Below are 25,874 nucleotides of genomic sequence, written 5' to 3' on the forward strand. Positions count from 1 at the left end.
AAAAAAAAAAAAAAAAAAGTTTGGAGTTCAGAGTTGGTTGCAGGGTATATTAAAATTTGTTAACAAATGCTTCCTTATTATCTCCTTTGAGGAGACATAATCATTCCTTCTTCTGCACATCAGAAATAATGTCTATCGAAGAACTGCCTTCAGGAGCCAACCTTTACTTCCGTTGCGAGGAAAACTTTTCCTCTTCCAATTTGGTTCCAGTGACTGGGGCCCTGCAAATTAACTGACAATAGACAGGTTAACAGGAGTAAAGACAAGGTTTATTTTCACACAGTATACGTGGGCAGTCCCAGTAATGGACGACTCATGGAATAGCCCAAAGTAAAGTCTTACAAAGATCAATTTAACAAAAGAAAAGTTTTTAGGGCTTCAGTGGGAGAGTATGGAAGGTTTTATTGGGCTTCTTTTTTTTTTTTTTTTTTTTTTTTTTTTTGCGGTACGCGGGCCTCTCACTGTTGTGGCCTCTCCCGCTGCGGAGCACAGGCTCCGGACGCGCAGGCTCAGCAGCCATGGCTCACGGGCCCAGCCGCTCCGCGGCATGTGGGATCTTCCCCGACCGGGGCACGAACCCGTGTCCCCTACATCGGCAGGCGGACTCTCAACCACTGCGCCACCAGGGAAGCCCTATTGGGCTTCTTGATGATAAAGGAATGAGCAGTCTGTCTTCTTCCTGGCTGGAGGTTTCCCAGTGGGAAGGTATATGGCAGTTGAATTTCTACTTCCTGATGCCAAGTATCAATCTTCTTTAAATCAGGAAACCCCCTGGGAAGAGGTCAATGGCAACTGTATTTTCAGGAGGCTCCACTTAAGTGTAGGTAGTATTTCTTTCTGTGGCTGCTAATTGTTTAGCTGTTTTCAGTTTAAAGTAATTTTCATACCACCATGGTGGACTATAAATCCCCACACTTCTGTAGTGTCAACTCTTGCTTCAGTTCAGGCCCTTTACAGTTGGTACACACAAGAATCGCACAGGGGCTTTGAAAAAAATACTGACATCTGGATCTCATGCCCAGAGATTTTATGTAGTTTGTTTGGGGAATCAGGATTAAAAAAAATTCACTGCCAATCTTAAGATATTGATATTTTCATCAAAATGGAATCCAGATTTCCTGTTCCTTCTAAAAAATGGAAGACCTGGCATTGTCAGGCTCATCTTTCCTTATAGACATTGCAGCTCTTGGCTGGAGCCTAGCAATAGCTATTTCCTTGAGAAAAGGCATGTGTACTTCGGTTTGCCACAGTCCCCACCGTTCCTCATTACTCCTCTTCCACCTTTGCTTCACTCATTTACATTAGGTGCCTGTTCCCTGTAAGCATTTGGGTTTGAGACCTGATGATCAGTGAGGTGCAATTTAAGTGGAGTAGTAGCTTAAAGTGATTTGCATTTTAGAAGATTACCTTGGAAAAAATGTGAATGATAAGAATGGGAAGAAGTGATATTGAAGACAGAATAATCTTTTAGAAAACTGCTGAAGTTTGAATGAGAGTAACTTTAGATGGGGCATGATATCTTTTGAGATGGAGGTTATTAATGCCCATTTAAAAGGCTTAAAGGCGACATAAAGACTTATTCAAGTTGTGGCTCCCAGACAGCGGTATCTGGAAGTCATTAGATGTGCAGAATCTCAGACTCCACCCACCAAACCTATTGGGTCAGAATCTGCATTTTAACAGATTTCTCTCAGAAGATTTGTATGGACACAAAAGTTTAAGAGACACTAACTTACAGGATTTTCCCATATATTTCATTTATGTCCATATTCTCCTTAATTTTCATAGATGGCTATATATTTTTTGTAAACTCCTTGATTAACAAATAATCTTTGAAGTTCTGCCAGAGAAACAAACTGAAAATAGTGTAAAGAAACATCATCTTCAATGTTTTACTATAGTAGAATTCACATTCCTCAGCTAAAAGATTAAAATAATCTTCCATGATTCATCATCTAATCCGATTTTCCAAGTCATTGAAAATATTTTCCAGTTGTTGCTGAGTGATTTCATAAATTGGATTTGTGACCTTAGCCTCAGGTTCCTTTAAATAATATTATTTGGAGATCTTACAAAAATACCAATGCTTAGGTCCCAAGCAAACTTTATTCAGAGGAAAAAGTCAAGTTTAAAGTTACAAAATATTTATAACTATGAGATAAGGAAGTAGAAGAGTCTCTTGCAAGCTTATTTGAATAATTTAAATGCATAATTATCATCAACAGAACCCCTACAGGAATGTGGCTCTTTAAAAATGTGTTTATTGTTTGATTTTTCTGATTACATAATACATTCTCATTTTGGAAAAATTAGAAAATACGTAAAACTAAAGAATATTAAAATCACCCATAGTGCATGGGTGTATATGAAAATGAGAAGGAAATATAAAACATACAAAAAATTGAGTATTCCAAACCTGTGTGTGTATGTATATACTGTATGTGTGTGTTTATGTACAAAGTTGTGTATGTGTTGTTTTGCAGTGTAATTTTTCCAATTAGCATTATGTCATAAGCATTTCTCCATTCAAATGCATATTTTAAATATGTTTTCTTAATTATTACGTGTTATTAAACTGTGTAGATATATCATACATTATTTGAGGCAGCAATACATAGTATCTCAGAATATGGCAGTGGAATGAATGATACACTCCCAGCACCTAGAGTTAAATCCTAGCATCTCTGCTTACTTCTGATGTATGCTTGGGCAAATTTCTTGTATATCTGAGCCTAGGTTCCCCCTTTTGTGAAAGAAGGTAATAATTGTACCTAATTCATGCAGTCATTGTGAGGATTAGTTGTATTCTCATGCAATACACAATTAGCACAATGCCTCATACAAGCACAACATAATAGAGGCTTTTTTTTTTAATGATGGTAAAATAAACATAACATAAAATCTAACTTTAGTGACATTTAGTAAATTCACAATGTTGTAGTTCCAGAACATTTCCATGACCCTAAAAAGGGACACCATACCCATTAAACAGTCAATTTATTCATCTCTCTCTCTGCCTCTGACAATCATTAATCAACTTTCCATGGATTTACTTATTCTGGATATGTCATAAATGGAATCATACAAGTGGGCTTTTGTGTGTGATTTCTTTCAGTTAGCATGTTTTCAGGGTTCATCCATGTTGTAGCCTGTATTGGTACATTATTGCTTTTTACTGCTGCATAATATTCCACTGTATAAATATACTACATTTTGTTTATCCACCCATCAGTTGATGGACATTTGGGTTGCTTCCACCTTTTGGCCATTGTGAATAATGCTGCTATGAACATTCACATAGAAGTTTTTGTTTGAATACCTGCGTTAAGTTCTTTTGAGTATATCCCTAGGAGTGAAATTGCTGGGTCATATGATATTTCTACATTTAATTTAATGAGGAGTCACTATACTGTTTTTCACAGTAGCTGCACCATTTCGTGCTCCCACCAGCAATGTACAATGCTTTCAATTTCTCCACATCCTCGCCAAAACTTACTTTTTGTGTTTGTTCTTATATTAAAAAAAATTTTTTTTCTAGCCATGCTAGTGTGTGTGAAGTACTATCAGTTGTAGTATTTTATTTGCTGTTCCGTAATAGCTAATAACTTGTGATGTTGAAGATCTTTTCATGGCCATTTGAATATATTTTTTGAAGAAATGTCTATTCAGCCCCTTTGCCTGTAGTGTCCTTTGATGAACACAAGTTTTTAATTTTGATGAAGTCCAATTTATTTATTTTAAATTTTCTTGCTTTTGCTTTTGATGTCAAAGCTGTGAAACCATTGCTAAATCCAAGGTCATGAAGATTTATTCCTGTGGTTCTTCTAAGAATTTTGTGGCTTTAGCTCTTACATTTAGGTTTTGCTCCATTTTTTTTTAATTAACTTTTTTTTAAATCAATTTTATTTATTTATTTATGGCTGTGTTGGGTCTTCATTGCTGTGTGCGGGCTTTCTCTAGTTGCGGCGAGCGGGGGCCACTCTTCATTGCGGTGCGTGGGCTTCTCATTGTGATGGCTTCTCTTGTTGTGGAGCATGGGCTCTAGGTGCCCGGGCTTCAGTAGTTGCGGCATGTGGGCTCAGCAGTTGTGGCTCGTGGTTCTAGAGCACAGGCTCAGTAATTGTGGTGCATGGGCCTAGTTGCTCCGTGGCATGTGGGATCTTCCTGGACCAGGGCTCGAACCCATGTCCCCTGCATTGGCAGGAGGATTCTTAACCATTGCACCACCAGGGAAGCCCTGCTCCATTTTGAGTTAATTTTTGTGTATGGTATGAAGTAAGGGTCATTCTTCACATATGGGTATCTGGTTATCCTAGCACAATTTGTTGAAGAGACTATTCTTTCCCCATTGAATGGTCTTGGCACCCTTATTGAGACTAATTGATCACAGATGTATAGGTTTATTTCTGAACTCTCACTTCTATTCCATTGAGCTATATGTCCGTCCTTATGCCAGTATCACACTGTTTTGATTACTGTAGTTTTTGTAGTAAGTTTTAAAATCAGAAACTGTGAGCTCTCTAACTTTGTTCTTTTCCAAGATTGTTTTGGCTATTCAGGATTCCCTTGCAGTTCAACACGTTAGGATCAGCTTTGCCATTTCTTTAAAAAAAGGCCATTGAGTTCTGATAGGAATTGCATTGTATTTGTAGATGACTTTGGGAGTATTGCCTTCTTAACAATATTAGGTTTCCTGATCCATGATCACAGGATGTCTTTCCAGTTATTTAGGTCTTCTTTATTTTTTTCAACAATGTTTTATAATTTTCAGTGTATGGGTCTTGAACCCCCTTGATTAAATTTATTCTAAAGTATTTTCTTCTTTTTGGTGCTATTGTAAACGAAATTGTTTTTTCTTAATTTCCTTTTCAGATTATTCATTTCTAGTCTATAGAGGTACAACTGACTTTTGTGCATCGATCGTGTGTCCTGAAACTCTGCTGAATTAATTTATTAGCTCTGATAGTTTTGTAAGGATTCCCTATGTATAAGATCATACCATCTGCAAATTTCCCCTTCCATAATCATTTTTCTCTTATTCATCTATCTGATTGTAAAAAGCCATTCTTTCAGTGTATTGTAGACCAGATCTTCTCAAACTATAGTGTACTCATGAATTACCCAGGGACCTTAAAATGCAGATTCTGATTCAGGTCTGGGGTGGGGCTTGAGTATCTGCGTTTCTAACAAACTCCAATGTAACATTGATACTGTTGGTCTCTGGATCACCCTTTGGGTAGCAAAGGTTATGGAGGAAAGAACTGCAGAAGAATGAAAGAGAGTTTAAGTGATGGAGTTGAAATATTGGGTCATTGTAAGAACTTGGAAGGTTTAAGTCTAAATAAATCTTTGAGTCTCTTAAGGTGTAGACATGATTGTCTGAGCTTAGAACTTGATTTATTTTTGTTGCTTGTATTTATTACTCAGGTAATTGAAGATCAAAAGACAAGTGTTTAAATTGTTCAGTTGTTCCTTTTTTTGAAATAGAAATATTTCCACAGGAATAGCACTTACATGAACTATTTAGTACAAAAGGAGCTACTTGTAGGTCTCTTGGGTGGTTCAGGAAGTGTGTAGCAATATCTAGAGTTTGTATAATTATAGTTCCCAGGTTGTCCAAATATTTTCAAAGTATTTCACAATCATTGTTGAGTGATTTTCTTTTCATTTCAGTATGTATTAACCTGTATAAAGAAGCTGACTATTCTGATATTTGAACTTCCATTACATCCCCAAATTCCTTCACTGAAGGTATGCGAAAAAATGGCAAAACCACTTTAAAACATATTGCTTCAGTAAATCAGCTCACAGCATCTCTGATGATTATAAGGAAAATCTACAAAATGAAGCAGAGTTTGTTACTTTTATAATGTTTCATCCAATTTAAAAAATAAAATGAGGTCTGAATCTGAAATGTCTCAAGGCAGAAATTAACTGAGTCTCTAAACAGTAGAGACATCTGCATTAGTGCATTTCAAATCCTCTATCTTCATTTTAACAAATAATTAATTTACTTGTCTGATTTTTTAATGAACTTCCCAATTAAAAGCAGATGTCATTTTTCACAGAACATAAATTATAAACAATTTTATTACTAGCAGGCAAAACATGTCTAAATAGTATTGAATTTGCCTGCAAGCATTGGGAAGAATCTATGAAATGATGGGATTTCTCACTTGGTAACCCTACTTCCGCCTTAACTTATGGGTTAATTTAAAGCTTAGTGAACCATATGCTTTCATTTCCAAGAGAAATTTAATTGAGAGAGTCTCTCAGAATGTTTATGCCCATCTAAGAAGGGGATGAGTTCAGAAAATCTACCTGCTGTCACCTGCTTATGAAACCTTCACCAGCTCGTTAAGTTTAAATGCTTAGAAAATTTTTCTCTTTTTAGTTATGACTTTTATAAAAATTCTTCATATATATTCTTTCCTTTTCTTTTTCCTCCTCCTCCTCTTCCTTTTCCTGCTTCTCCTCCTCCTTGTCATTTGTCAGCCCTTAAATAAAAATTCCCACAAAGCATGGCTTCTTATAGTTGCTATCACAACTCAAGGTAATATTACTATAATAATAATAATAGTGAAGTTGAGTCTTTGAGGTGGACACCTAAAAAGACATTTTCTTATGTCTCAATACAGTCACACCTTAAATCCCTACAACCTTCCTGTGCTACTCTTTAGCGTCCATTTGGTGGCATTCAGTGCAGTGGCCTTAGATTTCTGTGACATTCATTACTCCAAAGGCCTTTACTTCAGTTTCCCACTCCTGTGGCCACACTTGTTTCCATGGTATTACCCAAAAGTGCTCTCATCCCACCCCCCTTTCCTTTCACCTTTTCCTGGTTTTCCTCCTTGTACGATTCAGCATGGACCAAGGCTATTTGTGAGTAAACTCAATCACCCATTGTCTCTGTTTCTTCCTACTTCCCAAAGAAGATGAAACAATTAGCACACTTTTTCTGATTAGATCTATTTAAAAAGCAAATGATCTATTATCAATTAGCCTTACAAATTCTTTTCTTTATCAGCCATTAATTCCCTATTTTGTCCCCATAACAACCAGTACAAAACTTTCAGGCTCTTTTAAAATTCTCAACCAGGCTTTAACCTAACAGTCACTTAGTCATTCAAAGCGAAATCACTTGACTCTTTTCTTCTCTGTCCTTTTTTGTCTCTTTTTCACTTTTCTTCTCCCAGTGTGTTTCCCATTCCCCTCTCTTCCAAATTTAAGCCTTCATCCATTCTTCTAAGTCCTGCCTTTTCCATCTCTTCATTTTGTATCTCTCTTCATTATTTTTTTAATAAATTTATTTATTTAGTTAGTTATGTATTTATTTATTTTTGGCTGCATTGGATCTTCATTGCTGCACGCGGGCTTTCTCTAGTTGTGGTGAGCGGGGGCTACTTTTCGTTGTGGTGCACGGGCTTCTCATTGCAGTGGCTTCTCTTGTGGACCATGGGCTCTAGGTGAGTGGGCTTCAGTAGTTGTGGCACGTGGGCTCAGTAGTTGTAGCACACGGACTTAGCTGCTCCGCAGCATGTGGGATCTTCCCAGACCAGGGATCAAACCCGTGTCCCCTGCATTGGTAGGCGATTCTTAACCACTGCGCCACCAGGGAAGCCCCTCTCTCTTCATTCTTAATACCTCATTTAGTCTCTCATAAAATAGAAAACATAAACATTGCTTCTCAACCCTTAAGACACTATTCTACCTTTTTCATGACTGAGGTTGAATTGTGTCTACCAACATTTATATGTTAAAGTCCTAACCCCCAGTGTCTCAGAATGTGATCTTATTTGGAAATAGTGTTATTGCAGATGTAATTAGTTAAGATGGGGTCATCAGAGTGTACCCTAATTCAGTATGACTTATAAAAAGGGGAAATTTGAACACAGAGGCAGACACCCATAGAGGGAAGATGATGTGAAGAGACAAAGGGAGAAGACAGCCATCTACAAGGCCAAGAGAGGTGCTTGGAACAGGTTATATCCTCACAGCCCCAAGAAAGAACCAACACTGTTGATACCTTGATTTTAGACTTCTAAAATCTAAATCAGAGGACTGTGAGAGGATAAATTTCTCTTGTTCAGGCCACTGACTTTGTTGTACAGATGTCCCTCAGTATCCTTGGGGCATTGGTTCTTCCAAGACCCCCACAGATACCAGAATCTGTGGATGCTCAAGTCTCATAGTCAGCCTTCCATATCCATGGTTTCCCCATCCACAGAGTCAACCAACCACAAATCATAAACATCGTAGTATATGTATTAAAAAAAAACCTGTGTTTAAGTGCACCCTTGCAGTTCAAACCCATGTTGTTCAAGGGTCAACTGTACTTTCTTACAAGAACCCTAGGAAATGAATACAACTACTTCATTTTTTGCCTCCCTGGCCTCCCCACCCACTAATCCTTTACCTGCATTAGGAGAAGCTGCTCTTTCTCAAGTAACAGATGACTTGAAGCTCTCTGTGCACTTGGCCTTTGAGACACCACCTTCTCTGGTTCTCCCATCTGTCTGATGGTTCCTGGCTCCTTCTAAATCTCTTTCAATGTCATCTCTTCCTCCAATCTCCCTTTACATGAAATGCTTAACCTTTGGCTCTTTTCTCTTCTCATTTCATACTTTGCTCATGTGGAGTTATCCAATCCCACAGTGATAATATAGGTTTTATCTTAATGATTTCTAGACCTAAAGATCTCCAACTCTTACATCTCTTGTCAACTCCAGTCTTCTTTTTAGAAGTTCCTGTGGAAGATTGACTTATAGATTTCTTACCAGCACTTTAACTCAACTAAAATTATTATTTTCTCCTCCAAACCTTCCCCCATTTTTCTTTCTTGGCTAAAGAAACTGCAGCCCTTCAGTCACCCAGATTAGAGACCTCAAAGTCACATTATTCTTCCTCTCCCCTCACTTCAGATCATCTCTCAAATTTAGTCAATTCTTACCTCTATCTCCTTCTTGCCTTCTCATCCCAGGCCTACTACTTTAGTTTCTCAGAATCTTTCACTAGGTCCACTACAATTACATTGTGTAGTACTATGAATCTGAGCCTACAAACTATAATATTTGTATGAAATATTGCTGGCTTGTTTAAAAACTGCTTTTTAGTCGACTTAAGCCTGATTCTGAGCTCCCATCATATGACTGGCGACACATTCAATCTGTCATTGTTGGAGCCCCTTTCCAGGGTTCTGTGAATGTTCCTGGGTCCATATAGCACCACAGCACTGGGGAAGCCACTGTGGTCATCAATTCACTTGGCTTCCCTCTGAGGCAATCATTGTCTCAGCCTGTATGGAGGCCACAGTTTCAGTGGCTCTGCTGCTTCTGTGCCTGTTTGAGGTGCCAGGCTGGTCTGACTTCCAGTCTCCCTGGAGGGAATACACAGCCGTCCTCAGGGAAGCCGTGCATGTCTTCATGGCACTGCCCTGAGAGGACCCTGCATCTCTTCCACACGCCTCACCTCACATCCAGGCTTCTCTCCGGTGCCAGCCAGATCTCCCTGTCTTCATATGGCCCTCACCTTTATCTCCTTGTCGTTTACCACATCTCTCATAATGTCTTTATTGGACTTAGTCTTTTTACAAAAGGCAGGAGGGAAAATGACTTGCAGATAAGTTCTGCTTTTGGTCTTAATATAAACTTCACTAAGGCAAGAGGGGCATAGAAAATAATTGACTTTCTTCTTGAAACAGGGCAGATAGGACAATATAGGAAGAACACAATAAATTATCCTGCCACACGCCTAACTGGCATCTGGGCCTCCCGTCTTTCTGTTTTGCAGTTAATCATTTATGACATCATCATAGTTACCTTTGGACAAGCTGAGACTAGGCCAGTTTTTTCTCAAGCATCTCCTAAAATGCCCTTTGGATACAAAATAAAATAGACTCTTGTGACTTTTAAAGCTCCCCGTGACCTGCCCTTTGCCTGCCCCCAAGCCTGTACGTCTCCGTGAATCTAAGCTTCCTTGGTCTGCTTATCACTCCCATGCGTACCACAGACTTTCTCACCTCTGAGACTTGGGTTAGCTGGACCCCTCACAGAGAACCTCTTTTCCCCTATTTTCTTCCTCTTCTTTTTCAAAGTTAGTTGCTAATTATAATCTTAGAGTTGACATGGGAAGAATAAAGCTAAAAAGCAGGCAAGCCTGAGGTCACAATTTGGTTACCAAGGAGGAGGGAGGGGTAGAAGTCAGGGCAAAGTGTTAGCAACTGAGGCAGAAAATCTAAGCAGAAACAGAAGCCGTGGACAGAATTTGGTATGTAGTTCAAGATTGGACCCGACAGAAACTGGCTAAGAAGCAAGACAAAGCACCCACATTCAGGATGTCTGGATAATATTTTGAGGTCAGTACATTGGGCAGAGAGGGTCTGTCTAAAGCTCTATGTATCCACTTCAGCCTAGGGAGTGATTTTAGTTGATGACCTATAGGCTCAGCGTTGGTCCAGATTCCTTCTCTGAAATGGTTGTTGATCTCTCCAGTACTTGTCTTTCCCTTCTTAGAGTGTTGCTTATTGCTCAATTAAAGCAATTAGTGCCTTCCTAGCATTTCAGTCGTTCACGTGTCTGATTTCCCCGCAGCTGTGAAATTCTAAAAAACAAGCGCCATGATGTATTCATTTCTGGATTCCCTGTAACACCCAGTAGATGGGTCTGGGACATGAGTTAAGCACAGCTAGTGTTAGTTGGGTCAGTGGATGACTCCATTGGACAGGAACCTGGCAGCAAAATGTTACCCTGAGTCAGCCCTGGCTGGACTTCTAAACTGCTGTTCATAAGTGACATTCAGTTTGGCTAGGAAGTCATGCGTCTCTCTGTCTACTGCATGGTCATCATCGAGACTACAAACTAAACACAGTTCTATGGGAACTCTCCCGATTCTGAGGCAACAGAGAAATAATGGGCAAAACTTCATGATGGTGGACGCAATGCTGCAGTTCTCAAGTGTTAAGAGGAAAGCAATCTGTTCACACTAATGTGTGAATGTCTGCCAACTTCTTAACCATCCTTGACTTCTGTTTTTCTTTTCTTTTCCACCACCCCACCGCCGATTTTTGGAAGTGAACGTTTTATTAACCCAAACACCTGAAAAGTAAAATGATCTGCAGAGTGGCAAAAGCCAACACTGCCTCTGAGTTGCGCCTACTGTTAAGGACAAAGCACCACAGTACTTTCTCTTCTGAAGCTGCATACTTGCACACTCCCATGATGGTAGCAGGGTGTTGATGGGGAGTACAGGCACAGAAAGGGTGATGCAGGCTGTTTGGATTCTTTGTAAACCTGGTAGTCGTATACAGGGACTCCCTGCACCATGAATCCAGAGATTTAAACTTTTTCTTTTTTCAGTTTTATTGAGGTATAATTGACACAAAATTGTAAGCTATTTGGAGTGTTTATCATAATGATTTCATATATGTATATGTTGTGAAAGGATTTCCCTCCATCTAGTTAATTAACACATCTATCACCTCACATATTTATCTTTGTGGATATGTAAATTTCAGTTATATAGTACGGTGTATTCCCTTAGTAATTTCAATTATATAGTACAGTGTTAACTCTAATCACCACATTTTACATTAGATCCTCAGAACTTATTCATCTCATAGATGAAGGTTTTTACTCTCCAACCAATGTCTCCTTATTTCCTCCACCCCCCAGTCCCTGGCAATCACTTTTCTACTCTGTTTCTATGAGTTTGACTTTTTTAGACTCCACATCTAAGTGATGAAGAGACTTAAAGTTTAAAGAATGCAATTTCAGGTAATGTTGAAAAGTAAAATGATCTGCAGAGTGGCGAAAGCCAACACTGCCTCTGAGTTGCGCCTACTGTTAAGGACAAAGCACCACGGTACTTTCTCTTCTGAAGCTGCATACTTGCACACTCCCATGATGGTAGCAGGGTGTTGATGGGGAGTACAGGCACAGAAAGGGTGATGCAGGCTGTTTGGATTCTTTGTAAACCTGGTAGTCGTATACAGGGACTCCCTGCACCATGAATCCAGAGATTTAAACTTTTTCTTTTTTCAGTTTTATTGAGGTATAATTGACACAAAATTGTAAGCTATTTGGAGTGTTTATCATAATGATTTCATATATGTATATGTTGTGAAAGGATTTCCCTCCATCTAGTTAATTAACACATCTATCACCTCACATATTTATCTTTGTGGATATGTAAATTTCAGTTATATAGTACGGTGTATTCCCTTAGTAATTTCAATTATATAGTACAGTGTTAACTCTAATCACCACATTTTACATTAGATCCTCAGAACTTATTCATCTCATAGATGAAGGTTTTTACTCTCCAACCAATGTCTCCTTATTTCCTCCACCCCCCAGTCCCTGGCAATCACTTTTCTACTCTGTTTCTATGAGTTTGACTTTTTTAGACTCCACATCTAAGTGATGAAGAGACTTAAAGTTTTTTCTTCACATATTCAGTAAGCCCCTGAGAACCCAGACTGAGAAAGACAAAAAGGAGCTGCTCACAAGGGGGCTTTTAGGGGGTAATCAGAAAGGGTTAGACACATCTCACTTTGTATGAATTATCACAAGAAACAGTAAAGGGAAATTGTTTGATGTCACCAGTCTGTTTTACCCGAACCCTTACATGTTGAGGAGTACTGTCACTTCTTACCTATCACTATGCAGTACTTTTGAAAACTGACTCTGTTGAATATGTTACTGTCTTCACACCACTTCTTTGAGACATTCCTACTACCTGGGATTGAGGTGCAGCATCACCTCATGGTAGCTGGCTTTTGTAGTCATTTTGCTTCTGCATTCCAGAAACAAGAAGAACCACCGGCTGTGTATGTTACATGCATGTCTGTGCATTTAAAAATGTATTTGAAACTGCTGGGTATTTAGTTTCTTCTTGCTACTTTAGCTTTGGGATCTTATTTTCCTTATAGGCAACTTGAAGCCTTTATTCTTCATAGTCCTTTAAATAGACTGTTCCAGTCTAAAAGGCTTAGGGCATATTTGGGAGGAATCTGTGAGAGTATTTGCTAATGGAATGTGAGTTTGTGAGTGTGTGTGAGTGTGTGTGTGTGTATGTGTGTGTGTGTGTAGAAGTGGGTGGTGGGTACTGACTTCAGGAGCTTATGCACAGCCTTTCCAGAGAGACAGGCTCAAGAGGATGTCAGCAACTGAATTCTTCTTCTTCCCACTCAAAATCTCTTCTGCCTAGTTCTTCATATCTCAGTTAAGGGCAACTCAATCCATCCAGTTACTCAGGTGAAAAGAGTCTTGATTCTTCTTCCTCTTACTCATAGGAAATCACCTGGGCTGTGTCATCTGAGTAGATCCGGAATATCCTATCATTTCTCATGACCTCCACTGCTGTCCTGGGGAATGACCTACCTCCGTCTTTCCTGGCTAATTGCAGTAGCTTCCTCAGGAATCACTGTGCATGCATCCCTGCACCCCTCCACCAGCAAAGTATTCTCAAACGACAGCCCTGTGCTTTTATTTTCGTTTGGTTTTTTTTTAAGTTATGTCAGACCCTTTGCCCCAGACCTTCCAACAGCTAGCTTCACACTTCTCTCAGAATAAAAGACTTCAGTGTTTACAAGACCCTGCCTCTGGATCCTCCCACTCTGCCCCCACCGTGGCCCTCTTACTGCTTCTCCCCCCTGCTTCCTCCATGGGACACTCAGCTCTACCGCGCTGTGTCCTTGCTGTTCCTCCACCCCAGCAGGAAAACTCCCACCTGGGAGCGTTTACTCTAGCTGTGCCCTCAACCTGGAAAATTCTTTCTCCAGAGATCCTCTTGGCTCATCCCTTCACTTCCTGCCCATCTTTGCTCAAATCTCACTACTCAAAAAGCCTACCCTGACCACCATATTTAATACTGCACACAACTCCCGCCCTGCGTGGCACCTGAGAGTCCCCTAACCTGCTCTACTTGTCTCTATTCTACAGTGTGGTCATCTTCAAACTCACCAGACAATGTACTGATTTACCATGTTTATTGGTTATAAACAAAATAAAATACATGGTGCACCACCACCATCACTAACACTGGAGCTAAATTCACTGGCCTAGATGGTGTATTTAGGAGAATGCTTGGCATAGACTAGACCTGCCAAATACATAGTTGAACAAATGACTGCCTCATAATGTTTATTGCTCTTATAAATGGGATCTTTATTAGAAAAGATAATTGGCTATTGTTGCTATCTAGGAATGTTATTGGTTTTCTTTCATTGATCTTGTACATAACAACTAAAAGTCATTGTTCTAATCTATATCTGATGTTCCTTATAGGTAAAATATATGAATACCCCCTTCCCAACTTAATCTCCTTGACTTAGGGAAATCTTCATGAGAAGTGAACATCAAAACCTAGTAATTCTCCCCATGGTTGAATTACATGTTGAGATCCTGAAGATATCTCCAAAAGATTCTCTAGAAAATTAAAAAGTAAATCTTTTGATGACATTAATATAAACTGCAATCACCTAGTCGGCCAGTGGCACACTGATTGTAGGCAAATTGTGTTAGATGAAAATAATTTGGCCAGCTAGACTTTATTAATTTTGATTTAAAAATTGGAAACATCAGTAGCTCCCAATCTGGCTCTACTCCTTACTTAATCAACTTGAAGAAAATGTGATTAAGAGGAATAAAAATCTAAGAAAAACAAGGACAAGACACTAAAGAAAAAACAGTGATTCTCAGAAAACACAAATCTTGGGACAATTTCTTCCCGACTTCCTGTGTAATTAAATTTTTATCCAAAAACTATGTTGAACCAAGGAGGAAGAAATAAATGTATTTCTGCTCCAAATGATATTTTGAAGACTTGCTTATGAGTGTAATTTGTCATGATTTTATTTGATTTAAAAAATTTATTCTGCCACACATCCTTTTGCTTCAGTATTAGCAACAAGCACCCTGCTCTGTGTGCCTGAACCACAGGCTCCACTTGGTGGCCAAGCACTGAACAGAATAAAGGAAACAAGAAGCTTCCAAGCCACGTTTTTTCTTGCATCTTTTGGACTATTAGAATGGACTGAGAAGAAAGAAAGCAGCAACTATTATTCAAAGATTGCTTTTGTGACATCTGTCATTTCTGCTGTAAACTGTCAGTCCCAAATCCAGTAGGGTAATTATGGAAAATATAGCTAAAAACCCAAATTTTAGTAGGGCTTGAAATCCAGGAATTTGAAGCACAGCCAATTCACCGTTGAATTTACATCTGATTCACTAGAGAAGCCAAAGCATATGTGAAATGGTGGTGGCTCTTTCTGCACTGCAGAGAAGTAAGACTCAGGAAAGCAAAATGCCCTGCGGGAGGCCACTTACTAAGTTTGGAGTAAAAAGTGTATTTCCATTTCTCTGCTCTTGCCCACAGGCTCTCCTTGATTCAGTAGCTATGATTTCTTCCTTATGGCCGGGAAGCGAAACACCACAATTCTTTCATCTCTAGGTGATACACAAAATCACAGTTCTTCCCTGTTTGCAGTCTGTCTGTGTCTCTGTTGAAATGCACCGCAGTGAGGGCAGAGTTCAGATGGCCTGTGGACACTGAACTCGGTACTCATCCAAGAGTGAGATGACCCTTGCTTTTGTGTATGTCGGCGAGAAATGCCTGGGAAAGGAGCACAAGAAGTAACTGTGGCCCAGCTGGCCATCCAGCTCGGCATGATCAGAGACTTTCAGCTTTTCAAGGGCTCACTGCCACTCTCCAAAAGCGTAAACATTTCTTCTCAAAATTTTTCTGCTCAAAGCAGACTTTCAAATATTCTCTGATTAAAATCGCCAGGTTTATTTTGTTTGTCCCATCTGTTAATGCAGTCATGTAAAACTCTATGATTTGCTGTCAGTGAGTTAATTCTCCTCGGTGCTGAACCAAATGGGACTGTAGACTTAAAAGACTGAATGAGAAATGAGCTATATCTAATGAGATGTCCTCCAAAGCGGCCATGTCCTACACATGAGCCAGACACATGCTTCTGCCACATGTGATTTGGGCCAGTCATCTCCACAACTGATAGTTTCTTAGCAGTTTATAAATATGTTCCCTATTGTTTCTTTTAAACACACCCCATCCACTTCATCAGGGAAGTGAATAAAAGCTTACTAAACATATTGGGAGTATTCTGTTTCTTTTCCACTGGAGTAGCTAATATTTTTTTACTTTTTAAATTGAATGGCTGGATAATTTTTATACCAATCCATAATTTTATTTGAAAAGCTAACCTGGGACTGTTAAAAAAAAGTGGGGGGGAGAAGAAACCGTTTTCGCCTTCTTGTCTATCAGTGCTAATCCTCTTAAAAGTACCCTTACGATCAAGGGATGCAAGAGAAGCTCCATTTCCTCAGCAAATGGAATACTGCAAGGTACAGTTTAAAAGGGTTACTACTGTTAGTGAAGAAGGAAAGTAATGGAGTGACCTGTGGACACACCCTGAGTCCAGGAACACACAGTGCCACACATCTTTTTTGGCTCAGAGATACACAGGTCCATCTGTCAAACTGAAAAGCCAAGGAAATGGCAGTCTTTGGCTTTCTGCTGGTGGGGACAAGTACTGGAAATATTTTATTGCAAAGTGACTGAAACCCAGTCAGAGGTTGGATACTTAGCAGGCAGGCAGCAATGGCTTAGAGAAAAAGGACCAAGATTTTCTCTGTTGGGCTCCTCCAGCCTGGACAACAGGGACAACTAAGTTTTTTAAATAGCATGCTGGATTCAGATGACTCTGGAAAGTTTTGTCTCAAAAATAAAATAGGCGAAGCATCCCCAAAGAAAAATGGCTGGGGAAATATGTCATCAGAACGGTATGGAAGCGCATCAGAAACTGCCTATAGATTGCCCAAAGAAAACAGAACCAATTTTCTGAGAAGATTGCATAGAAATATTGAGTAGACCTAGCTTCATCTACTGCCCACAGAGTTCATTTGAAAATGTAGTTGAAAAGACTGGGGATGGAGAATAAGAAAAGATAGGAGGCACAAAATGGTCCTTTACAGTTTCCTTGGAAGGTCGCAGCCCACTTTATATAACACATTATGAAGCACAAGGTTACAGTGGGTTTTCAAAGACTTGGCTCTACTCCAGAAGTCTCTCTTTAATGTTGTTTGCAAAATTTATACTAAAGGCAGATTTATGAACTCTGTTAGAGAACAAGTATTTCTCTTCTTATTCACAGAGAAGAACTTTATTATTTTGGTCCAGTTGCAAAATATAGCTTGAGTTTGGCTGTAAATTCTCAGTTATATATGTAAGGCATTGTGTTTATTTAGAAATAATAAGGCTTCTAATTTCAAATCAGAAAATCCCAGGGTCATATAAGGACTTTTATCAGTTTCAGGTCTTATCCAGATGTTATGGAAGTTTCACCTCTGTAATTCTAAGTTAATGTGTTTAATCTTTCTGTGGTGTAAAAAGCACTGTTTATCACCTCTCTGCAGAGCTGAGGCCAGGATACTGGTTGAGAAAGCAGGTTCTAGAGTCAAACTACCTGAATTTGAGTTCTGGCTCTTTCACCTACTAGTGTTGAGACCTTGGGCAAGTTCTTAACCCTTCTGAGCCTCAGTTACCCCATCTGTAAAATGAGGATAATAATAGTTCCTACCTTGTAGGGGTGTGGTGAAGATTAAGTGAGATACTATATGTAAAGCGTTTAGCACAGTGCTAGCATACGGGAAGAAGAATCAACCCTTACACTCTTGCAGACAGTTAAGATACCAACACCGTAGAGTTGAGTTTTGTCCAGACTGAGCACATAATGGCTGTAACCTACCTCTCCGTATCCTAACCTCCTCTCCACTTTCCTTCCCCCAGCTCTCTGGGCCTCCCCTAGTTTCTCCATATTTAAGTGTTCTTCCTCTAACGAGCACAGAAGATTCTGGTCAATGCCAATTTTTTGAAAGAATTACCTGCTTTACTCTGTGTCTTCACATATTGAGCATTTCTTACTTGAGTTCATTGAGGATTAATGCCCCACAGATCTTAACAGACAGAAAATAGAGAATGGATCCAAAAGACAGGAAACGGAATAACTGGGTAGCTGGAGGGATTGGGACAAAACAAAAAAAGAAACAAAGACTTGTGAAAGCAAATGAACCCGTAGCTGGTTCAGCTCCTTTTAGCCACAACTGTAGTGTTTCTCAGCATTGTTCCAGCCGGAGCATTGGTCCCCTGAGATGATTAGCAAACAAATGGTTTCTTGGTCAAAGGATTTGTCCAAAACGTTTCACACCACGTTTTCCTCTAGGAGTCTCAGTGCATGTTAACATAGTAAAAATTCTAAGAAGTACTACACTAAAGAAACCTGCTTTATTTTGCTTATCTCATATTATTGATCAATACATAACACTGACCAGTACATTTGGAGAAGGCTTCCACTATTGTTATTTTAGAACTGGGAAACAGGAATTCCCATAAATAATGAACAAATTTTGGGGCACTAATGAACCATGATAAAACTGACGGGAAGACAAGTGGGACTAATATTTAGTGAGTGCTTATTATGTATGCCAGAAATTATGCTAACTGCTTTAGAAATATTTGCTTTTTCCCGATAAGGTTAAAGTAGTGGTTTTTAAGTGGGAGGGATATTTACAGTGCTTTACGAAATAATGTCATGGCACATATTAGCAGTCCTTAAATGGGGACAAATAGCTCTTTAAGAAATGAAGGATCTTGAGAACTCACGTAGCCCATCTTCATGCCTAAGGGTATTGCTTTTGCACTCACTGAGAAATTTGGAGATTCTGGAGTCTCTCTACTCTCAGTTCCCTGGAATGTAGCATTGTATACAAACCTGTGAATAGTCCTAGTTCTGCCACGTATTGGATATGTAACCTTGAATAACATACTCCTCTGAGCCTGTGTAAATACTAGGAAAATAATAACATCTAACCTAAGTTTGTGAGGGTTTTACTTACAAAACATAAGCTCGTAATTGGTGCTCAAAAAAATGCCAATGCCTTAATCTACCATACTTATTCTTGCATCCATTGATGAAAATATTTTTCTCTTACACAATTACTAGAACAGATTCTGTGAAGTCCATAAAATAATATGTACAATTTCTATTTTCAGCATCTACCAACTGTGATTTGAAATGCTACCATTTTGTGTGTATGTACGTGTATTTGTGTGTTTGTAGAAACAGCATGTATTTAATACACTTCATAATGCAGTATATATAAAATTATATAAAATAGCAGTTTATGTATTGTTAAAGAAAAGAACTATATTTTATTCTTTCTTTATATTCCCCAAGACATCTATCCCAGCATGGTCCCAGGTACACAGTATTTAGTTGTCTTGTGAAATAAATGAATGGAAATGATAGCGGTAAATTGCACTAAAATTGTATTCTTTTATACAATATAATGTAACAAATGTAACTTAATAATAGGACACTTTGCACTGGGGAGCAAGCCAGGATGGAGTCAGACTGTGATTTTTTAAATTTGGTAATAAATTTCTGATGCTTTAACAAACAGCATATGCTCACTGCTCAGTCTCAGCTGAGATGGGTACCAGAAAATTTGCTAACAAGACTCCTATGTTAGAGATAAGCATTATTTTATGAAACTAGATCTGTCTTCAGTTCTTTTGCAAGAAATTTGAATTTCCCTTCAAATAAATTGAATGTTAATATGTTTGATTTACTTCAACTCTTATTATTTTCTTTCTTCTCTATTTACTGTTTTTCACCCTCATGCAATAGAAAGTAAAGAACGACCTCTTTTCCTTTGTTGAAATGTTTATAAATTGTTAATAGGGAAACACTGAGAGGTGAAACTGGGGTCAGGATGGAGAGAATCCTGCACAATAACAGCTGTTAACTTTGTGCAGAGTAACAGGTCTTCATTTCAGCTCTAAGTGTAATGCACAAACAACCATATACTATGAGATTTCCCTTCCTTTCTTGTGCATATTTGCCCACATTGCCAGTGAGAATAAATTGTGGGAGAGAAATGTTTTTATACTTAAATGAATAAAAATAGGTAAAAATGAGTTAGAGATTGAAAAACACTGATGACCATATTTTGGGTATATTTTCAGGTATTGTTAAGGGAAATGGCAAGTGACCTGAATTCAGGGCAACCAGACACATCCCAGTTGACCTGCCCCTTTCTACTATCATCCCCTCTCCCTTTTTAACCTCTTTTCTGTGTCCCTTTCTTTTTTTTACCTACATCTTGTTACTCAAACCTGGAATGTAGCATTGACTCCTTTATGATTTGAAAACAATGACAGGTTGCTGATACATTCAACACATGTAAATGTCCTCTGAGTCTTACCAGAGATTCCAGAGGGGAGGATGTGTAAAATAAACTGAAGAGTGATCTCTTGTAGGAATGGAATTCGGCAGTGGAGAAGCTGAAGAGTGAGGCACTGGGGATTCTGCTCTCCAAGGAGTATGTGGAGAAAGAACACCTACAGCTGTCTAACCAGAAACTGAATTGGCTTCAAGAGGAATTTGGTCGGCTCATGGTGGAAAGGAAAACCTGGTTAAAAAAGGCAAATGATTTTTTTAACAGCGCGAACAAGGTCAGTGTGAGGTGAAGCTGGTAATTTTAGGTCATCAGGGCAAACCAGTAAGAGACCCATGACTTCAACAGGCTGGAACACGTCACAGAAATCTCGACTCCACTTAGAGTTTCAAAATTGATAGCAGCAAAAAGGAGCTTTTAAAATATATTCCTACTCTGGCAATTATTTTGTACTCAAAACTAAGAGATACTGTGCTTTGACATGTAAAAGGTCACTGAAAAAAAAAAAAAAAAACAGGAGACTTTTATCTTAGAGCTCTCATTGTTCTGTTTGAGGTGGACATTTGTGCCAACATGGTAGTGTTTCTCCTGGAGGAATGGAATTATCATAAAATATATCAAGGTTAACCAAAAAAAACCTTGAAACTTTTACCAAAAAAAATCTTTCTCTTTTTAAAAATCCTCTTTCATTTATTAGGTGAAGATACGTAAATATTACAGGCTTTTGGCACGCAAACCATAAGGCTCTGGTTGACTGCCCTGCCTTGGTTTGCCTTTTTTTTTTTAAAATTGGAGTATAGTTGATTTACAATGTTGTGTTAGTTTCAGGTGTACAGCAGAGTGATTCAGTTATACATACATATATATCTTTTTTTTCAGATTATTTTCCCTTATAGGTTATTTAAAAATACTGAATATAATTACCTGTGCTATACAGTAGGTCCTTGTTGGTTATCTGTTTTATATATAGTAATGGGTATATGTTAATCCCAAACTCCTAATTTATCTCTCCCCACACACTTTAAATCAGCCAAAGGGAGATCTTGCTTTGGACTGTTTCCAGGCCTTCTTGAGTGGGAGAAGTGCTCTATTTTCATTTAAGATTGATTGTAGCAGGTGGCTCTTACTGTGTGGTACTGTTCATGTGTTCACATCACTTGAGTATGTGAGGATGGCGATAATGTTTGAAAAAATTTCTGCCTTTCCCAATCGAACATACACCTGCAAACTGCCTTATTGGAATTAATACCTTAAATTTCACTGATGTAAAACTGGGTAATGTGACAGAAAATGAATGGGAACCCACAGAGGGTAGGTATGTTGTGATTTAAAGTAATAACATCAGCAATCTGAATACAGTGTCCTGGTAGGTATCAAAATTGTTACTTAATTTTGAATTTTTTACTAATGGGAAACTTGGAAAACATGAATAGTAAAGTTCCAAAATAGAGGTGGTAGAATTATGGTAGGAAAAAAAACACATGTCAAAGAAATATTTGTCAAATTATTATTGTTTGGGATTTCTTTGTTTTAAGAGAAGAAACACATAATTTCTGGATCTGTTGAGCTAAGTAAATGGTAAGTGCTGGTTAAATTTCTCTTCAATAGTCCTGATTTTGAATAAGAGTTTTTTTGTTGTTTTTTTTTTTTGCGGTACGCGGGCCTCTCACTGTTGTGGCCTCTCCCATTGCGGAGCACAGGCTCCGGACGGACAGGCTCAGCGGCCATGGCTCACCAGCCGCTCCGCGGCATGTGGGATCCTCCCGGACCAGGGCACGAACCCTTGTCCCCTGCATCGGCAGGCAGACTCTCAACCACTGCACCACCAGGGAAGCCCTGAATAAAAGATTTTTAAACTTACATTACACTCTCATTCTACAAAATGAGTGGGTCATCCCAGTTAGTTAATGCTGTTTCTAAGGAAGACAGTTATAGAACATGTTGCTATGATAAAATGCTTCTAGCATAAGCCCTAAACATTATAGTCCTGCAAAATGGAGAATTTTTCTCTCTCTGTCTCATTCTCACTCCCTCACTCTTGCTTTCTCTGCTGTCATTATCTGGTAGCTTGCCAGGGAAATTTTTCTTTTTACATTATCCTTGGGCCTTGAAGGAGGAGGAATGATATCTCTTGCAATAGTAATTTTTAAAAAATTGAAGAACGGAGTGGTTACTTTTTCAAGCTTATACGATAATTAAGGTCAAATCCTAACAAATCCTGTTTCATAACCCCAAACACTTGACTTCTAGTTCCCGTTTCATCATTTGAATGCCCATGGCATTCAAATTATAATTAGTTCAGTTGGGACTTCTCCATACCATAGAATTCTTTGTAACCAAGTAGTACTTAGAAAGGTTTAGAATTTATTTTCCCTTTTCAAAGCATCAGGGAAATAACTTCCAACTCCAAATCTAAGAATTCAGTTTGAAAGATGATATATACTTTTACCTCAGCAAAAATGGAAGCTGGAGTTTGGAAAGTAGATGTTTAAATCATGACTCTTGAAATGAGTTATTTACCATATTACTAAGGAGCAATAAATGATGAAATAATATAGTAAATAAATCCGTTTAAATTAAAGAAGGAAATTCTTCTCAAGGCTTGTAAATGGCATTTTTCTTTTTGATTTATATTGTAGAATCTCCAAATTTTATAAAATTACCACTTTACCCCATTCTGGGCATAACTACTCATAAATAATCCTAGTTAAAATAAAGCACTGGATTTAAGGTATTAATATAAATTCAAAATCCCTTAAAATATTTTTTTCTAGTCTGAAAATTTTGTTTTCACTAGTGAAGGAGTATTTTCAGTTTACATCTTCAATTTATCTCCGAAGCACTGAACTTTCCTTTTGAGAATTCACTTTATTGCGCCTTGAGGGCGCTGGGTTTTTCTGATTGTGATCGTCTACATCCTTGGTGAAGCCGTGCTGCCAACAGTTGTGAGGTGTCTGAGACTTTTCACCCAACTTTCCAGCCAGCAAAAGAGGTAACCAGAGTGTCAAATGTCACATCAGTTCCCCAAGTCCCAGTTCCCCAGGCATTCTTGACACACCAGTAAGATGGGTAGGAGCAGTGGAGACTCGCCCCACACATGCAAATAAGGATGTTAGCACTGTGAAAAAAAAAAGAGAGCGTCAGGGCTTTAAAAAAAGAAACGGTACCTCGAAAACCAATTTCACTCTTGATAAATGGAATCATTTTTTAGCAAACAACATCTTGTTCCAAATTTGTTAAAGCTAGGTCAATATTCTTCAATTTCTGTGTCAAATGCCAGTGTGAAAAAATGTTAGTGCCATGGGTAATATATGAATTAGTGAATGTAACAGCTTGAGTGTTTTTGCTGAGTAAAATGCAAAACATATGATTTTTAAGATAACCTTTAACTTTTTAAAATTTGGTTAAAATAAAAAGAAATGAATGTCATAATCTCATCTGCAGAATGGACTACTGTTAGTATGTCTTCTGTATCATATTTATTTCTTTTTCATCCAGATTTTTATCATATGTTTCTGGTATTCTCTGTTCCAATCATCTGGAAACCCTCCTCTTTTTCCCTTCTTTCCTTTTATTGTCACCTGTCCCTCTCTCTCTACCAATCCTATCAATATCTAGGGATATTGTTATTTACTAGAAAAAAGTCACAGTAAGTTTTTAAATTGAAGTTGCTAAATAAGTAGTGTGGCAAATTTATGAGAATAATTACCCTTTTTCTTTACGGATTCATTTATTTAATATTTATTGAGCAACTACTATGTGTCAGGGACTGTTCTAAATGCTGGGGATATAGCAGAGAATAAAACATACCAAAAAATCGATAAGCCAATGTAATTCCAATATGTGAAATTCAATAAAATATAATTATCACCTAATTGTCCACATTGACAAGAGTGCCCACTGCCTTTATAGTTTCAGGAGTGAAATTGATTACCTTTTAATCCTGCTAGGGGTTAATGATTACCCAAAGCTCAAGAGTCTGTTTCTTACCTAGAGAATGTCTAGTGTTTGGCTTGAGGTGTGACCGTTTGTACCTGGAATGAGCAATAGGTGGCGATGTTAGCACATAGGACCTCCGGAGTAGTGTTGCTACTGATGCTTTTCTTTTTCTTTTTTTAAATTGAAGTATAGGTGATTTACAACATTATATTATTTTCAGGTGCACAACATAGTGATTCAGCGTTTTTGAAGACTATACTACATTTAAAGTTATTACAAAACAATGGCTATATTTGCCCGTGCTGTACAATATATCCTTGTCGCTTATCTGTTTTATGCATAGTAGTTTGTATCTCTTAATTTCATATTCCTATCTTGCCGGTCCCCCTCCATCTCCCCACTGGTAACCATTGGTTTTTTTCTCTGTATCTGTGAGTCTGCTTCTGTCTTGTTATATACATTCCTTTGCTTAATATTTTAGATTCCACATATAAGTGATAACATAGAGTATTTGTCTTTCTATCTCTGACTTATTTCACTAAGTATAGTACTCTCTACATCCATCTACATTGATGTAAATGGCAGACTTTCCTTCTTTTTATGGCTGAGTAGTAGTCCATTATATGTACATACCACATCTTCTTGATCCATTCATCTGTTGATGGACACTTAAGTTGCTTCCATATCGTGGATATTGTAAATAATGCTGCTATGAACATTAGGGTGTGTGAATTTTTTCAAAACACTGTTTTACTTTCTTTGGATATATACCCAGGAGTGGGATAGCGGGATCATGCAGTAGTTCTATTTTTAATTTATTATTAGTATTTTTTACACCTTTATTGGAGTATAACTGCTTTACAATGGTGTGTTAGTTTCTACTTTATAACAAAGTGAATCAGTTATACATATACATATGTTCCCATATCTCTTCCCTCTTGCATCTCCCTCCCTCCCACCCTCCCTATCCCACCCCTCTACGTGGTCACAAATCACCGAGCTGATCTCCCTGTGCTATGCGGCTGCTTTCCACTAGCTAGCTATTTTACGTTTGATAGTGTACATATGTCCAAGCCACTCTCTCACTTTGTCAGAGCTTACCCTTCCCCTTCCCCATATCCTCAAGTCCATTCTCTAGTAGGTCTGTGTCTTTATTCCTGTCTAACCCCTAGGTTCTTCATGACATTTTTTTTCTTAAATTCCATATATATGTGTTAGCATACGGTATTTATCTTTCTCTTTCTGACTTACTTCACTCTGTATGACAGACTCTAGGTCTATCCACCTCATTACAAATAGCTCAATTTCGTTTCTTTTTATGGCTGAGTAATATTCCATTGTATATATGTGCCACATCTTCTTTATCCATTCATCCGATGATGGACACTTAGGTTGTTTCCATCTCCGGGCTATTGTAAATAGAACTGCAGTGAACATTTTCGTTCATGACTTGTTTTGAATTATGGTTTTCTCAGGGTATATGCTCAGTAGTGGGACTGCTGGGTCATATGGTAGTTACTCTCTGATTGCTGTGTTTAAAACTTCCAAAACTGTGTTGTATAAGAGTGGTGAGAGTGCGTAACCTTGTCTTGTTCCTGATCTTAGTGGAAATGCTTTCAGTTTTTCACCATTGAGGATGATGTTGGCTGTGGGTTTGTCATATATGGCCTTTATTAT

At 38.4% G+C, this 25,874-nt stretch overlaps 1 protein-coding gene across 3 annotated transcripts in view; it reads left to right on the forward strand.

Annotated features, from left to right (window-relative positions):
- CCDC141 (coiled-coil domain containing 141) overlaps positions 1–25,874 on the forward strand; it is a 189,364-nt gene that overhangs the window by 78,901 nt on the left and 84,589 nt on the right. For all 3 annotated transcript variants that reach the window (XM_024766687.1, XM_024766671.1, XM_024766679.1), the window contains exon 7: positions 20,341–20,535. In XM_024766687.1, coding sequence (XP_024622455.1) covers positions 20,341–20,535 — 195 coding nt within the window. The remainder of the gene's footprint in view (positions 1–20,340; positions 20,536–25,874) is intronic.

Source organism: Neophocaena asiaeorientalis, unplaced genomic scaffold (assembly GCF_003031525.2).
Source record: "Neophocaena asiaeorientalis asiaeorientalis breed wild unplaced genomic scaffold, Neophocaena_asiaeorientalis_V1.1 scaffold113, whole genome shotgun sequence".
Taxonomy (NCBI): domain Eukaryota; kingdom Metazoa; phylum Chordata; class Mammalia; order Artiodactyla; family Phocoenidae; genus Neophocaena; species Neophocaena asiaeorientalis.